Raw genomic sequence first — 17,315 nt, 5'->3', positions numbered from 1 at the left:
TCTTGATTAGTCAGGGCATGAAGGAATACGGGGAGAAGGCAGGAGACTGGGGCTGAGAGGGAAAATGGATCAGCCATGATGTAATGGTGGAGCAGACTTGATGGGCCAAATGGCCTAATTCTGCTCCCATATTTTTTGGTCTGATGGTCTTATTTCTCTTAAAGTTTCCTCTACTCACCTTAAGTGGAAGTCCTCTGGGATTGGCCATTGTCACTCTGAAAAAGTCTCTGGCTGTCCGCTCGATCGATGCAGCTTATTATCTTATACACCCCTGTCAAGTCACCCCTCATCCTCCTTTGCTCCAAAGAAAAAAGTCCTAGCTCTGTCAGCCTTTCCTTATAAGACACATTCTCTAATCCAGGCAGCAGCCTGATAAATCTCCACAGCACCCCCTCTGAAGCTTCCACATCCTCCCTATAATGAGACAATCAGGACCCTAACCATATATATTCAGAGATTCTCAACAAACGTAAGTTCCAAAGCGAGTAGAGAGCTCCATCTGCGGCTAACTTGGTTACGTAAGGGCAATGAAGTTGCGCAGAGTCCTGATTCCTTATCTCATTTGTCCAACAGGTGCTGGACTATGGGACACAGTATGGGTCAGAATACTGAGTTATAGGGGGGTGTATGGGTCAGTGTATGGTTCAATGTGGTGGGTTATGGGACAGTGTGTGGGTCAGTGTATTGGGTTATGGGAGAGTGTATGGGTCAGTGTTCTGGATTATGGGAGGGTGTATGGTTCAATGTGGTGGGTTATGGGACAGTGTGTGGGTCAGTGTATTGGGTTATGGGAGAGTGTATGGGTCAGTGTTCTGGGTTATGGGATGGTGTATGGGTCAGTGTTCTGGGTTATGGGAGGGTGTATGGGTCAGTGTGCTGGGTTATGGGATGGTGTATGGGTCAGTGTGCTGGGTTATGGGACGGTGTATGGGTCAGTGTGCTGGGTTATGGGATGGTGTATGGATCAGTGTGCTGGGTTATGGGACGGTGTATGGGTCAGTGTGCTGGGTTATGGGATGGTGTATGGGTCAGTGTTCTGGATTATGGGACAGTGTATGGGTCAGTGTAGTGGGTTATAGGACGGTGTATGGGGCAGTGTTCTGGATTATGGGAGGGTGTATGGGTCAGTGTTCTGGATTATGGGATGGTGTATGGGTCAGTGTGCTGGGTTATGGGATGGTGTATGGGTCAGTGTTCTGGATTATGGGACAGTGTATGGGTCAGTGTAGTGGGTTATAGGATGGTGTATGGGGCAATGTGCTCCAATTAATGGATGGTGTACGGGTTAGTGTTTTCCGTTTTGGGATAGAAGAGGTAACAGTACACATACAGAAGCAAACAGGAAGGAAAGTACACACAAGATGCTGGAGGAACTCAGCAGGCCAGGCAGTGTCAATGGAAAACAGTACAGCCAACGTTTTGGGCTGAGACCCTTCAGCAGGACTGGAGAAAAAAACGATGGAAAAAGGGAAGTATATTTCTGGCCAATCGAACTGGGTGGAACACCGATCACTTACTCCAATATAGATTTTTTTTCCCTCGATAAGGATATATTTTCCCTGGGTCAGTACAGTCGAGGCTGACTGGGTAATCCCTGGAGATGGTGGGAGATTGAATAAGGTTGATCTTGGCCTCAGTATTTGGAAGAATGGAGGTGATGCCATTGAGATCGGCAATGCCATTTAGGCTGAGTGGAGCTTACACTTACGGGCTCCCACCAGCACATCCTCAGGTTGCGAATACGTTAACACAAATGGCTTATTTCACTGTAGGTTTCGATGTTCAAATGTCATCTGATAAATAAACAAATCTGAATCTGAAAAAAGGTCCTGTACTTAAATTGGGATCAATCTTTGGACTCCTCTAACATGGTTATTGATTTGACTCATATCTGAGGGAGGGTTGTGGAGAAGTTCAGCAGTTGTGACCTTCTGACTCAAAAGTCATGGGACCTTGCCCGGTCTTGCCAATTTCCTCTGTTCTGTTGCCCTAGCTGGGGTAGTCTGTGAACAAAAGATGGATTGAGTTCTCTGTGTTAATCTGTGGTTTGTTTTTCGATTCAGAACGTGCAGATCAACCCCAAGAATGGTTTTGCCTATTCAGTGTGGAGAGATGTTCCTATCCCTTTCTACATGTTTGTGTATTTCTTTCACATTGTGAATCCCGAGGCAATACTCAATGGAGAGAAGCCAATTCTGTCACAGCGAGGACCCTATGTTTACAGGTACCAGCTCCCGTTTAGCAAATACTCCTAACTGTCAAGTCCACGGAGTTACTGATTGCTCTAACCGTGTAATAGCAATGAAAAAGAATTAAACAAAAAAAAATCTACCTACAGTTTCTGCCTCTACTCGCTGAAGCCTCTGTGATCCAAAGCCTCAACTCCCTATTCCAACTCTGGCCCACTCACACAGTGGCCGCTCCACTTAGACTTAACGACTTTGCCAGGTGCCTAATTACGCACAATCCAAGGCGACAGTGGTACACAGAACGTCCCAACTGCCCCTGCTCCTGCTCCCTTCTTTTGGAACCTCTCTCTCGCAACTCACAATTCAGAGCCTCAAAGGGAACAGTTGTGTGCAGTCTCCTGATGGTCTCCGCTCACCTGTTTTGAAATGTTTCACCTGCTGCGCACAATGACATGGGGAAAAATATTCTGACTTTCTACTCTGTCTATGCCTCTCATAATCTTATTTACCTCTATCTGGCAACCCTTCAGCCTCCTTCACTCCAGGGAAAACAGGTTCAGACTTTCCAAACTCTCCACATAACTGAAGTCCTCAAATTGAGGCAACATTCTGGTGAATCTCCTTTGGACTCGGAGACCATCTCAGCCTTCCTATAGTGTGGTGACCAGGTTGCACACAATACTCCATAAGACCACAAGACATAGGAGCAGAATCAGGCCATTCAGCCCATCAAATCTTCCCTGCCATTCCATCATGGCTGATTTATTATCCCTCTCAACCCCATTCTCCTGCCTTCTCCCCATAACCTTTGACACCTTGACTAATCAAGAACCCATCAACTTCCACTTTACATTTACCCAATGACTTGCACGTCACAGCCTCTGTGGCAATGAATTCCACAGATTCACCTCATCTCCACTCTAAATGGACATCTGTCTATTCTGAGGCTGTGCCCTCTAGTTCTAGACTCACCCACTATAGGAAACATCCTCGCCATGTCCACTCTATCTCGGCCTTTCATTATTCGAGTGGTTTCAATGAGATCCTTCCTCATTCTTACGAAATCCTACGAGTACAGACCTAAGCCATCAAACATACCCAGTACATTAACCCATAGATTCCTAGAATTATTCTTGCAAACTCTCTTCAATGCCAGCGCATCTTTTCTTTGATAAGAGGATCAAAACTACTCACAATACTCCAAGGGCATTCTGACCAGGGCTTTATAAATCCTCAGCATTACATCCTTACCCTTACATTCTAGCCCTCTCGAAATGAATGCTAACATTGCATTTGCCTTCCTCACCACCGACTCAAACTACGAGTTTACCTTTAAGGAATCCTGCGTGAGGACTCCTAAGTCACTTTGCACCCTGATTTCTAAATTTGTTCCATTTAGAGAATAATGCCTTTATTCCTTCCACAATACACTTCTCTACACTACGTTCCTCCTGCCTCTTCTTTGCCCAATCCTCAACACTACCTGCCCTACCACCCATTTTCGTAATGTCCCATGAAGCCATCACATTCTGTCATCCAGATCATTGACATATAATATAAAAAGCACCTGTCCCAATACCAACCACCGCAGAACACCACTAGTCAGTGGCAGGCAGGCCCCCTTTATACCTACTCTTTGTCTCCTGCCAGTCAGTGTGACCTTAGCAATGTTTAATATAGTAATGTCCTAAATTTTATATTCTGTGTTCGATGTAATGAAGACAAATATGCCAAATGCTTCTTTCACCTGGTCTACATGTATTGCCACTCCCAGGGAGTTGTGGATTTGAATCCCTAAGCTCTGTCCATTCACCAAGGGGCCTCAGTATCCCTACCATTCACTATTTATATCCTACCTCTGTTTGACTTCCCAAATGCATCATATCCAATACATTGAGACAACTTTGTGTCTGAATCTCATATTGAGTTTTCTTTTCCTTATTATGAACTTTTAAACACCTTGTTCTAAGTCACTCCCATTGAAGAGGTTGACCACATTTGGTTTGACCAACCAGGGTGGGTCTTTCACAGTGAATGGTAGGGCACTGAGGAGTATGGAAGAACAAAGGGATCTGGAAATACAGATACACAATTTGAAAGTGGTGTCACAGGTAGATAGGGTTGAAAAGAAAGCCTTTGGCATATTGGCCTTCATAAATCAATGTATTGAGTACAGAAGATGGGATGTTATGTTGAAGTTGTGTAAGATGTTGGTGAGGCCTAATTTGGAGTATTGTGTGCAGTTTTGGTCACCTGCCTACAGGAAAGATGTAAACAATGTTGAAAGAGTGCAGAAAAAATTTATAAAGATGTTGGGATATGGAGGGCTATAGTCCCAGGACAGGTCAATGGGAATAGGCAGTTTAAGAATGGACTAGAGGGCCAAAGGGACTGTTTCTGCACTGTACCTCTCTGTGATACTTCCTTGCAAAGTTGCAAAACTTTTTCTTTGAGTTAGTGATACCTTGAACAATTACAAAGTATCAGATCATGTCCTTAATGAGTGAAATGATAACCTGTTGAGATGTTGTTATTTTACAGGGAACACAGGCCAAAGGGCAACATTACCTTCCATGAAAACTACACAGTTTCATACCGTTCGTACCGACAGTTCCACTTCGTTCCAGAGCGGTCATCTGGCAACGAAAGCGATGAGCTCATGCTGCCCAACATGCTCGGACTTGTAGGTATCAGTCCCACCAGTATCTTGAGTGTTTGGATTGTAGTAATATCAAAAACCGTGGTTCAACTTGCACAGTGAAAGTTAAGTGAAGAGTTAATAGAAGCACTTAAGGTTGTGAACAGTTTAATCGAGTTGCACTGCCAGAAGTGTAGAATCTGTGTGTCCAACTCTTCAGATGAACGCCAAAGACAGTGACGAAATATTGTCCCCCGTGTGTTGTTGACATGATCTGGGACATGTGTATGAGGATGGTGGGAGGAGTCTGAGTGGCCAACTTCATGATGAACATCAGAGACAATGGGGAAATGTCTCCAGCCTGTTCTGGGATGTGTGTGTACGAGGGTGGAGGAGCCTTATGTGTTCAATTTCATGATGAACAAGAGGCAGCGGAGAAATGTGTTGTTGACATGACCTGGGTCACGTGTGTAAGAGTGGTGGGAGGAGATCCTGTGGGAATTTCTAAGAAGGAATTAGAGAAGTATCTAATCAAAAACAATAATCTGATCAGATAGTTAATCAAAAAAATCAAATAATATCTAATCAAAAAATAATAAATGGGGAGTATGCAAGGGGAGTGAATGAGCTGCTGATCAGAATTGGCAATAAGGAAGATGATGTGAACTTTGACTTGACACTTCATCGTTCAGCTGCTTGGTCCACAGCACCACCAATAGCTTTAAATTCACTCCAGCTTCTCACTTTCCACTATCAAGTCAAACAAGAACACTGAGGTGACCTTCATTGCTGCCAAGGTCCTGTGGTCTATGAGGCAAGACTGTGCTGTGATCCTGTGTTTTTACAGGGGACTGGTTCTGCTTTAGGCTACAGGATGAATCCAGGTTCCTTATATACCGTCTGGGTAGCCTCCAACCTGATGGCATGAACATTGACTTCTCTAACTTCCGTTAATACCCCTCCCCTTCTTACTCCATCCCTGATATATTTAGTATTTTCCCTCCTCTTTTTTTCTCTCTGTCTCTGCCCATCACTCTGCCTGTTCTCCATTTCCCTCTGGTGCTCCCCTCCCCCTTTCTTTCTCCCGAGGCCTCCCATCCCATGATCCTTTCCCTTCTCCAGCTCTGTATCCCTTTTGCCAATCACCTTTCCAGCTCTCAGCTTCACCCCACCCCCTCTGGTCTTTTCCTATCATTTTGCATTTCTCCCACCCCCTCCTACTTTCAAATCTCTTACTATCTTTTCTTTCAGTTAGTCCTGATGAAGGGTCTTGGCCCGAAACATCAACAGTGTTTCTTCCTATAGATGCTGCCTGGCCAGCTGTGTTCCACCAGCATTTTGAGTGTGTTGCTTGAATTTCCAGCATCTGCAGATTTCCTCGTGTTTCCTTCTCTCTCTTCCTCTGATGTCATACTTAAGGTCAATTCTCCCTCCAACCCAAAGCTGAAAGTCCTTGACTGTAGAAGTCTTGCGTGTCTGTAGAATTCAGAGAAACAAATCAACACGCACAAAATTATGAGGGGTGTAGATAGAGTAACTGCAAGCAGGCTTTTTTAAACTGAGGTTGTGTGGGACTACAAGAGGTCATGAGTTAAGGGTGAAAGGTGAAAAGCTGAAAGGGAACATGAGGAGAAACTTCTTCACTCAGAGGGTGGTGAGAGTGTGGAATGAGCTGCCAATGCAAGTGGTACACGCAAGCTCGATTTCAACGTTTAAGAGAAGTTTGGATGATAAGGTATGGAGGGCTATGGTCTGGGTGCAGGGTAATGACAGTAGGCAGTTTAAATGGTTCAGCATGGACTAGATGGGCCGAAGGTCCTGTTCCTCTGCAGTACTTTTCTATGACACTCTAAGAGAAGCATGTTTTCTCAATTCTGCAGGCAGATTTTATATCTTTTACTAATATTTTAAATTTGTTATTTGTTTCTACTTTAGGGTACAGCCATTTTAGCTGAGAAACTCCCTCCATTCATGAAGTTCGCATTCAACATTGCCATGAAGAAATTTAATCAAAGTGCTTTTTTCAGAAGGACTGTAGGGGAAATCATGTGGGGATATGAAGACGAACTTATTGCCTTTCTTAAAAAAAACTTCCCAACCCTCCTCCCCTTTAAGGATAAGTTTGGTTTGTTTGCTGATGTAAGTTCATGCTTTCAGACTTTAATAGAACATAGAACTTCACAGTATGGTGCAAGCTCTTCAGCCCACAATGTGGTGCCGACTCAGAGATCAATCTAACCCTTCCCTACCTCCATTTTTCTTTCATCCATATGCCTATCTAAGAGTCTATTAAATGTCGATAATATATCTGCCTCTACCACCAGCCGGCAGTGCATTCCATGAATCCGCCACTCCGTGTAAAAATTCTCACCTCTGACAACCACCTCCCCATACTTCCTTCCAATCACCTTAAAAGTATGTCCTCTTGTACTCCCAAGGGAAAAGGTGCATGCTGTCCTCTCGATCTATGTTACTTATCATCCTTTCTATCAAATCACCTCTCATCTTCCATCGCTCCAAAGAGCCCTAGCTTGCTCTTCCTTTCCTCATGTGACATGTTCTCTAATTCAGGCAGCGCCCTGTTAAGTCTCCTCGAACCCCCCCCCCCCCCAAAGCTTCTCCATCCTTCCGATGATGAGGTGACCAGAAATGGTCCAAGTGTGGGTCAAGCCAGAGTTTTATAGAGCTGCAACATTATCTCACATCTCTTGAACTCTGTCCCCCAACTTCTGAAGGCCAACACATCATTACTTTCTTAGCCACCCTATCAATTTGTGCGACAACTTTAAGGTTTCTATGGAGATGGACCCCGTGATCCCCCTGTTCCTCCACTCTGCCAAAAAGCCTGATGTTAATCTTTCACTCTGCTTGCAGTTCAGCCTCCATAGCGAATCCGGGTTGAACTCCATTTGCCATTTTGTTCCCTCAACATGTCCTCCTAATTTCAGTTTAAGTGGTTCAGCATGGACTAGATGGGCCGAAGGCCCTGTTTCTCTGCAGTACTTTTCTATGACACTCTAAGAGAAACATGTTTTCTCAATTCTGCAGGCAGATTTTATATCCACTCACAATGAAAAGCCTCCCCTGATACTAATTTGCAATGCCTGGAATTCTCCTTTACTCATCCCACTGCTCCATATGTGACAATGGTGAGTTATTGACTAAAGAAGGTTATCATTGTCAGACAAGTCCAGACAAGAAGCCTGGAAGCCCAGAAGGACTTCATGGCTCATTTCACGCCACATTCATTCTGCTGAACTCGTGATAAGATTCAAAAGGAGCATTATTTGTTGAAAATAATTTAATTCCTATTTAATGAATTGCTTCAGCTTCTGCAGATTGGGTGATTCTCACTGGGATATTATCTCCACAGGTTTAATTCTGAATTTACCTCTCAAGGATAGCTAATGCCCTACAGTTCACCTGTTGTGTCTTTCAGCATTTCCACTCGTCATTGAGTGATACGGTCACAGAGCATGCCAATAGGGTCTTTGGCCCATCTTGTCCACACTGACCGTGCTGCCCAGCAAGCTAAACCCACCTGCCCACGTTCGGAACATTGCCCTCTAACCCTCTCCTATCCATGGAAACGTCTAGATGGCTTTTAAACGTTACTAGTGTGTCTGCCTTAGCCAGCACTTTTGACTGCTCATTCCAAATCCATCAGGGGCAGCTTCTTCCCTTTACATAAATATCTGCCCCGACATCCCTTTTGAATCTCCTGCCTCTAATCTTAAATCTTCACACCCCCTCTCTAGGAAAAAGATTGTGTGCTTTCACCCTGTCTATGCCCATCATGATGTTACACAGTTCACCCCCAAAATCTCCCATGTTCCAGGGACTATAGTCCTAGTCTATGCAACCCCTCCTTGTAACTCAGAGCCCCAAATCCAGGCAACGTCCTGGTTATTTATTTTCTACATTCTTTCTAGTTTAATAACATCTTTCCTATTACAGACTGTCCAAAACTGTGTGCGCTATTCCCAAGTGTGGCCTCAACAATGTCTTACATAACTGCAACGTAATTTCCCAACTCCTCGACTCAATGTCTGGTTGACGAAGGGCAGTGTGCCACAGGCCTTCTTCCTCAGCCTATTGTTTTCAGCGAACAATGAACTCGCACTTCAGGATCCATTACATTATGTTCCAGTACATTCGTCGGGGCCCTACCGTTCACTGCACAGGTCCTATCCTGGTTTGACCTCACAAGCTGCGATACCTCACACACTTATCTGAGTTGAAGCACTTTTGCCAGTCCTCAGCTCACATACCCAGCTGATCAAGGTCCCCATGTAATACAACAGCACCAGTCTTAGTATCATCCACAAACTTACTAATCATGCCTTGTACATCCACATCCAATTGTTTATATAAACAACAAACACCAAAGCTCCCAGCACTGACCCCTGTGGCACAGGTCTCCAGTTCAGCAAACACCTCTCGGCCACCTCCTGACTTTGAGCCGTTTATGAATTCAGTCCTCTATTTCTCCCATGTGATTCGCCTCCCACAAGGCAACTTGTCAAAGGCCTTGCTAAAATCCATATGGAGACCATCCACTACCCTGCCCTCTACTATCCTCTTGCTTACCTCCTCAAAGAGCTCCAAGATGCGACTTCCCATCCATAAAGCCGTGGATCAGGCCTCGTCTCTCCAAACATTGGCAGAGCCTTCAGAATCCTCTCAAGTACTTTAGATAACACTGATGTCAGAATCACGGCCTTGTAGTTTCCTGGCTCGCCCTTGCTAACTTCCAACAACGGTATCAGGTTTCTGATACTGGTGCTGTTTTTTATTGTCACGTGCTCTGAGGTACAGTGAAACGCTTGTCTTGCATACCGTTCATATGGGCAGTCAATGGAGGACTCTGTATTGTCCGCATCAGGCAACAGATATAGAGTCATAGAAAAGTACAGCACTGAAACAGGCCCTTCAGCCCATCTAGTCCACACTGAACCTTTTAAACTGCCCTCCTCCCATCGACTGGAACCACAGCCCTCCATAAACCCTACCATCCATGAACCTATCCAAATTTCTCTTAAACGTTGAAATCGAGCTTGCATGCAACACTTGCGCTGGCAGCTCGTTCCACACTCTCACGGCCCTCTGAGTGAAGAAGCTCTCCCTCATGTCCCCCTCAAACTTTTCACCTTTCACCCTTAACCCTTGACCTCTAGTTGTGGTCACACCCATCCTACATATGTTTCGTTGGCATTGCCTCCCACAGCACAGAGGTTTAGAAGGCTCTGGGCCAATTGGGACCAGGTTGGTTAAGGCATCTTCCTCAGAATGGACCTAGAACACTACAGCACAGTACAGGCCCTTCAGCCCTCCATGTTGTGCTGACCCATATATTCCTTAAAAAAAAGTACTAAACCCACACTGCCCCGTGACCCTTTATTTTTCTTTCATCCGAATGCCGTCCAAGAGGCTCTTAAATACCCCTAAATTTTTAGCCTCCACCACCATCCCTGGCAAGTCATTCCAGGCACTCACAACCCTCTGTGTAAAAAAACTTACCCCTGATATCTCCCCTAAACTTCCCTCCCTTAATTTTGTACATATGCCCTCTGGTGTTTGCTATTGGTGTCCTGGGAAACAGATACTGACTATCCACCCTATCTATGCCTCTCATAATCTTGCAGACCTCTATCAAGTCCCCTCTCATTCTTCTACACTCCAAAGAGAAAAGTCCCAGCTCTGCTAACCTTGCCTCATAAGACTTGTTTTCCAATCCAGGCAACATCCTGGTAAATCTCCTCTGCACCCTCTCCATAGCTTCCACATCCTTCCTATAATGAGGTGACCAGAACAGAACACAAAACTTTAAGTGCGGTCTCACCAGAGATTTGTAGAGCTGCGACATGACCTCTCTCCTCTTGAACTCAATCCCCCTATTAATTAAGCCTAGCATCCCATAGGCCTTCTTAACTACCTTGTCAACCTGCGCAGCGACCTTGAGGGATGTATGGATTTGAACCCCAAGGTCCCTCTATTCATCTACACTCTCAAGTAACTGACCATTAACCCTGTACTCAGCCTTCTGGTTTGTCCTTTCAAAGTGCATCACCTCACACTTATACGGATTGAACTCCATCTGCCACTTTTCTGCCCAACTCTGCATCCTCTTGTAACCTTCGACAACCCACATCTCCATCCACAACTCCTTCAGTCTTTGTGCCATCCGCAAACTTACTCACCCATCCTTCCGCCTGTTGGGTAGAATGACCCGCTGACCTGCTTTCGACCTGTACATCTCTGTGACTCCACAGTACGGTGCTCCCACGTCGGAATGTCCAGTTGCCCGGATACCATCACGACCCACATTCTAAAGCTCTGGCATTCACGGACCGATGTGACACCCGTGAGGGGTATCCTGATTCCTGGTGCACGGTCACTCCATGTGGCAATGCTGCTGCATTTGGAGATGAGAGGCTGCCAAAGTTCATGAAATAGGTGCTTGCTACATCTCCCTACCATGATGTGATTGGCTTCACTTCCTTAAGAGGAAATGGATTTTTAAATTGTCCAGGTGTGGAGTAAATAGTCTAACAGCCGTGTTCTTCGCTTCTGTTACAGCTGAACAACACCGACACTGGATTATTCACCATTAATACAGGAATTGATGATATTAGTAAAGTCCAAGGAATTGACACGTGGAATGGTAGAAGAAAGGTAAGGTCTGGGGCTGTGGCACAGGAGGGGTTTGGTAGAGGAGGGTGAGTATGGATCAAACGTTTTCGAAAGATCGTAAGACATAGGATTAGAACTAGACCGCTCAGCCCCAGCAAGCCTGCTCCGCCATTCCATCATGGCTGATTTATTAACCCTCTCAACCCCATTCTCCAGCTTTCTCCCGTGACCTTAGATACCCCGACTAATCAAGAACCTATCAGCCTCCGCATTAAATGCACTCAATGATTTGACCGCCGCTGCCATCTATGGCAATGAATTGCACTGATTTTCCATAAATTCCTGCTCAGCTCTGTTCTAAATGGACATCTCTCTATTCTGAGGACGTCGCAGGCTCCTCCACCATCGGAAACATCCTCCCCATGTCCACGGTATCGAGGCCTTTCAACATTTGATTGGTTTCAATGAGATTCCCGCCCCCCCCCATTCTTCTTTAGCTCCAGTGAGCACAGGCCAAGAGCCGTCAAATGCTCCTCACACGTTATCCCTTTCATTCTCATCGTGAATAAGAGAGCTGATTTTTATACGTCATTGAAATGGTTTAAGTGCAATTCCTATCTTCCAGGTGAACTTCTGGCATTCCGACCAGTGCAACATGATCAATGGGACGTCGGGTGAAATGTGGCCCCCGTTCCTGACTCCGTCGGACACGCTGAAGTTTTATAGTCCAGATGCCTGTAGGTATGAATGAGAGCTAAATAAATGTGTTTAGTGGAAATCACTTTGTAAAGGTGGGTGTCTGAACACCAAACAACAAGAGAGGTCAAATAACTCCACCCCTTTTACTGATAGGCTGAAGTGATTGGGAATATGGGCAATAAGACAATAAAGCCCCCGTGTCCAGACGCTTACTGAGAGAATGTTGACAATCATCACTGATTTACAAAAGAGGAATTGTGATTGACTAATCTTTTGGCATTGTTTGAGGATTTTATCAGCTGGATTCAGTGGGTGTGCGTGTTCATATTTTCAAGTACGGAGTGCATTCTGCCTGGAGGTTTGTGACCGGTGGCGTTCTGTAGAGATCTATGCTGGGACCCCTGCTCTTTGTGATTTTTATAAATGACTTGATGAGGAGGTGGATGGGCGGGTTAGCAAGTTTGCAGGTGACACGAAGGTAGATGGTGTGGTGGGTGGTGTAGAAGGTTGTGGCTGGTTAAAATTGTGCATTGATTGGAGGCGGGGCCAGGCTGAGAAATGGCAGATGGAGTTCGACCCAGAAAAGTGAACAAGTGATTCACTTTGGAAGGTCAAACTTGAAAACAGAACGCAGGGAGAATGGCAGATTCTTGGCAGTGTGGAGCAACAGAGGGATCTTGAGGTCCACACTCATAGATCCTTCAAAGTTGCCACACAAGTTGATAGAGTGCTTAAGGTGTATTGTGTGTTGGCCTTCATTAGCTAAGGGATCGAGTTCATGAACGTGAGATAATGTTGTAACTCTGTAAAACTGTTTAGACCCCACTTGGTATTCTGTTCAGTTGCGGTCACCTCTTTATGGGAAGGATGTGGAAGCTTTAGAGACAGTGCCAAGGAGATTTACCAGGATGCATCCTGGATTAGAGGCCCGCTGGTGGCGTAGTGGCATCAACGCTGGACTCCGGAGTGAATGGTCCCGAGTTCGAATCCTAGCAACTCGACCTCGTTAAAAAAAAACTGGAGAATGCCTCAGAAATGCCGCATGTTGAGCAATCACCAAAAAGATCGGTGCAAAAAGCTTGTCGTGACGGAGCCCCGATGACTCCACCAGGAGTAAAGGGCACAAAACAAGTAAAACAATCTCTGGATTAGAGAGTATGTCTTTCTGAGGAAAAGTTGAGCGAGCTAGGGCTTTTCTCTTTGGGGCGAAGGAGGATGAGAGGTGACTTGATAGAGGTGTATAAAATGATATGAGGGATAGAACAAGTGGAGATTTTTCCCAGAGTGGAAATGGCTAATATGAGGAGGCATAATTTTAAGGTGATTGGAGGAAAGTATAAGGATATCAGAGGTAAGTTGTTACACAGAGAGTGGAGGATGTGTGGAACACGCTGCCAGGGGTGGTGGTAGAGGCTGATACATGAGGATGATTTAAGAGACTCTCAGATAGGCTAATGGATGAAAACTGACCGGAGGCTCTGTAGGAGAGAAAAGTTAGATTAATCTTGGAGTAAGTTAAAACATTGTGGGCAGAAGGGCCTGTACTGTGCCATACAACACACACAAAATGCTGGAGGAGCCCAGCAGACCAGAAGGCATCCACAGAAAAGAGTAAACAGTCGATGTTTCGGGCTGAAATCCTTCAGCAGGAGTCATAGATGCTGCCTGGCCTGCTGAGTTCCTCCAGCATTTTGTGTGTGTGTGTGTGTGTGTGTGTGTTGCTTGGATTTCCAGCATCTGCAGATTTTCTCCTGTTTGCGAGTGGGTGTTAACATGACAGATGGAGTACAATGTGAAAAAGAGGGTAAAATATTGGGTACTTTAAATACAGAGGAACTGGGAAAAGTTAAAGTTGAAAGACATCCAGGAGCCGTTGTTCACAGCCACTGGGATTTGAGTGCAGGTTCATCAGGCAGCTCAGGGGACAAGTGGTATGTTAACTTCTATTACCGAAGAACTAATTTTTTAAATGAATCATACTGAGCATTGATCAGACTCCACCTGACAGATTGTGCAGTTTCCTAAAAAAAAGCCTGTACCTGTCATAGAGGGAGTCTCGAAGGTTCAGTGCAGAAATGTCTCACATTTGACAAGGTACTGAGTTGGTGAGTGGAGAATGAGTTGGGATGGTAGGCACCTCATCACTAATTCACCCAGCGTTTCCTGTTTCTATTCTCATCTCTGTTACAGCAAGTTTAATTACTGACTTTAAATGAGAAAGGTTTGGGTGGATGCGGTTAGAGGGTGGTGTGAAGGCCGCTCGGTATCTCACAGAATGATTGGACAAGATTGTGGAGAAGAATGGCTGGTTCTTGTTCCTAATACAGCGGATTCCAATTAATTGGGCCATCTGTTAATTGGGGCAGACGCTTACTTGAGGCAACTCTTAAAGAATAAAATCTAATCGAGAAAATAGTCAGGATTCCTTTCTGTTGATTTGGGACACTGTGCCGCTAAACTGGGACAGGAGGCTGTTGCTGAACAGTTTTTAATTAGTGCCAGTTGCGTGCACCTGCTTGGCCGTTAGACACTACATTGCGCTTCGAGCAACATGTTTTCAAATACGTGCGTTTGTGCTCAAGAAGCAGTGAGCTTTGTCACTGATAGCTGGTGAGAAATGAGGAGTATGAGAATTCAGAACTGTCTTACTCACTGCGGTTTCAAGTATTTGGGCTCAGAGATGCCAGAAACGGCTGTGTGAAAATGAAATTATTTCACTACCTCAGCAAGTTAGGGACTACAGAGAATTTGAAGGTATCGACAATAATCTTGAATATCACAATGAAAATGAAGATTTGGAGGAAGCAATTGTTGAAAGCATTTTATGAGGGCAGTCCATTATCTGCACTAGGTGTCTGTGCTAATTTTGTTTATTTACAGTCAATCAAAAGAACACGGCAATGTACACTGGATGAATTTTTCCATTGATAACTATTAGGAACTAATACACAGTTTTATAGTACTGTTATAGTATTGATAATGTCCTAATTTGTTCTGTATTTCATTTAAAAACATAATTTATTATTCAGTTGAATGGTAGTTTTATCATTTTTTATACATTTCTAATTATTTCCAATTAACGAGAACAATGTGGCAGATGGTAGGAGCTGGAAGTTAGGGCCCTGATCTCACCCAGCAGCACTGAACATGGACAGGACTGTGCTTCCTACAGACACCTCCAGTTCATGGGTAGAAGTGAGGTGGGAACAATAACTCCTTCAGCGAAACTTCTTTGAAGCTTTAAAGAGGTTTTATAGTTTAATGGCATCATAGTTCAACAGTTTATCAGCTGATTTTAAATTCAAAGTAAATTTTATTATCAAAGTAGAGATATGTCATCATACACACCCCTGAGATTCATTTTATTGTGGGCGTACTCAATAAATCTATAGAATAATAACCATAGCTGAATCAATGAAAAACCGCCCAACTATAGGGTGATCATCTCGAGTGCAGAAGACAACAAACTGTGTAAATAACAAATGTAAATATAAATAAATAAATAACAAATGTAAATATAAATAAATAGCAATAAATAACAAGAACATGAGACCAAGAGTCCTTGAATGTGAGCCCATTGGTTGTAGGAACATTTCACCAATAGGGCAAATCAAATTGAGTGAGATTTTGTTCCGGAGCCTGATGGTTGAGGGGTAATAATTGTTCTTGAGCCTAGTGATGAGAGTCCTGAGGCTCTTGTACCTTCTCCTGATGGCAGCAGTGAGAAGACAGCATGTCCTGGGTGGTGAGGGGTCCCTGATGATGGATGCTGCTTTCCTGCGACAGAATTTCATGTAGATGTGCCCAGCGGTGGGGAGAGCTTTACACATGATGGACGTTTTTGTGAGATTTTCCATTCAAGGGCAATGGTGTTTCCATACCTGGCTCTGATGCAGCCAGTCAATATACTCTCCACTACACATATATAGAAGTTTGTCAAAGCTTAAGATGTCCTGCTGGATCTCCTAAGGAAGTGGAGGCACTGAGGTGCTTTCTTTGTAATTGCTTTTATGTGCTGTGTCCAGGACAAATCCTCCTCAATACTGCATGCAGTATTCGATCGTTAGCTCTATGCCTTGTTTCTGTGACATGAGAGGCCACTGGTGAATTCTCCTGCCCCGCAGAGTTACTATCGATCGTACAGGGTCCTGATCTTAAACTGTTTCTTTCAAATTGGAACAGGTCACTGGAGCTAGTTTACCAGACATCAGCCCAGTGCTTTGGACTGCCTTCGTTCCGCTACATCGCCCCGAAGACCATGTTTGCCAATGGAACGGTGTACCCTCCCAACCAAGGCTTCTGTCCGTGCAGGGAGTCTGGGGTCCTGAATGTCAGCACGTGCAGGATGAGTGAGTACTCGAGTCTGTCCAGTCCATCGGCACTGTACGTTAGCATCAATCTGATACTTTCTTCAGACTTTCTAACACGGAAACAGAAACAGGGTCACACCACACTGTGCCCATTCTGCCCATCAGTCACCTATCTCAATGAATTTCATTTCCCAGAATTTAACCTTTTATACCATGGCATCAAAGCACTGGCTGTCTGGTCTGGGGCTCTATCAGCACTAATTGAGGTGCAGTGTGTCTGGGGCAGGGAGGCTCGGTAGGGCTCTATCAGCACTAATTGAGGTGCAGTGTGTCTGGGGCAGGGAGGCTCGATAGGGCTCTATCAGCACTAATTGAGGTGCAGTGTGTCACCATTCTATAGGAAGGCTGTGAGGGTGAGGAGACTCACCAGGATGTTAATGGGGGTGGAGTATTTCAGTGATGAGGAGAACTGGAGAGGCTGGCTCAGATTTTTTGGAGTTGGAGAAGGCTAAGGGGGACCTGACACTGAAATCATTAGTGGCGTGTAGACCTAGTGGCCACCATTTCCGAATTAGGGCAGGCGGTTTGGGATGGACGAGAATCTAAAGCTAGAGAAGATCAGTTTGGGGTGAAGGGGGAAGAACTTTGGAGGGGAGGGACCCAAGAAGGAATATTTTCACCTAGTGGACGGCTGGAACCGAGGAAACAGTTATAACAATTAAACCCCTGTGACACGAGAGGCCACCGGTGAATTCCCCCGCTCTGCAGAGTTACTATTGATCTCCATGGGAACGGCCGAAGCTCTGCAGGTTGTTTGGGACGTTGACAAGACCCCATCCAGAGCAT

General features: G+C 45.0%; 1 protein-coding gene across 4 annotated transcripts in view; it reads left to right on the top strand.

The window, feature by feature from the left end:
- Positions 1–17,315, top strand: part of LOC140730940 (scavenger receptor class B member 1-like) — a 59,748-nt gene that overhangs the window by 17,449 nt on the left and 24,984 nt on the right. For all 4 annotated transcript variants that reach the window (XM_073052031.1, XM_073052030.1, XM_073052028.1 and 1 more), the window contains 6 exons: positions 2,064–2,224; positions 4,731–4,872; positions 6,763–6,966; positions 11,407–11,502; positions 12,086–12,201; positions 16,342–16,508. In XM_073052031.1, the coding sequence (XP_072908132.1) occupies positions 2,133–2,224; positions 4,731–4,872; positions 6,763–6,966; positions 11,407–11,502; positions 12,086–12,201; positions 16,342–16,508 (817 nt within the window). In that variant the 5' untranslated portion in view covers positions 2,064–2,132. The remainder of the gene's footprint in view (positions 1–2,063; positions 2,225–4,730; positions 4,873–6,762; positions 6,967–11,406; positions 11,503–12,085; positions 12,202–16,341; positions 16,509–17,315) is intronic.

This window comes from Hemitrygon akajei, chromosome 7, assembly GCF_048418815.1.
Source record: "Hemitrygon akajei chromosome 7, sHemAka1.3, whole genome shotgun sequence".
NCBI classification, from domain to species: domain Eukaryota; kingdom Metazoa; phylum Chordata; class Chondrichthyes; order Myliobatiformes; family Dasyatidae; genus Hemitrygon; species Hemitrygon akajei.
The sequence above is the reverse complement of the archived record's forward strand: the minus strand, read 5'-3'. Positions and strand labels throughout refer to the sequence as shown.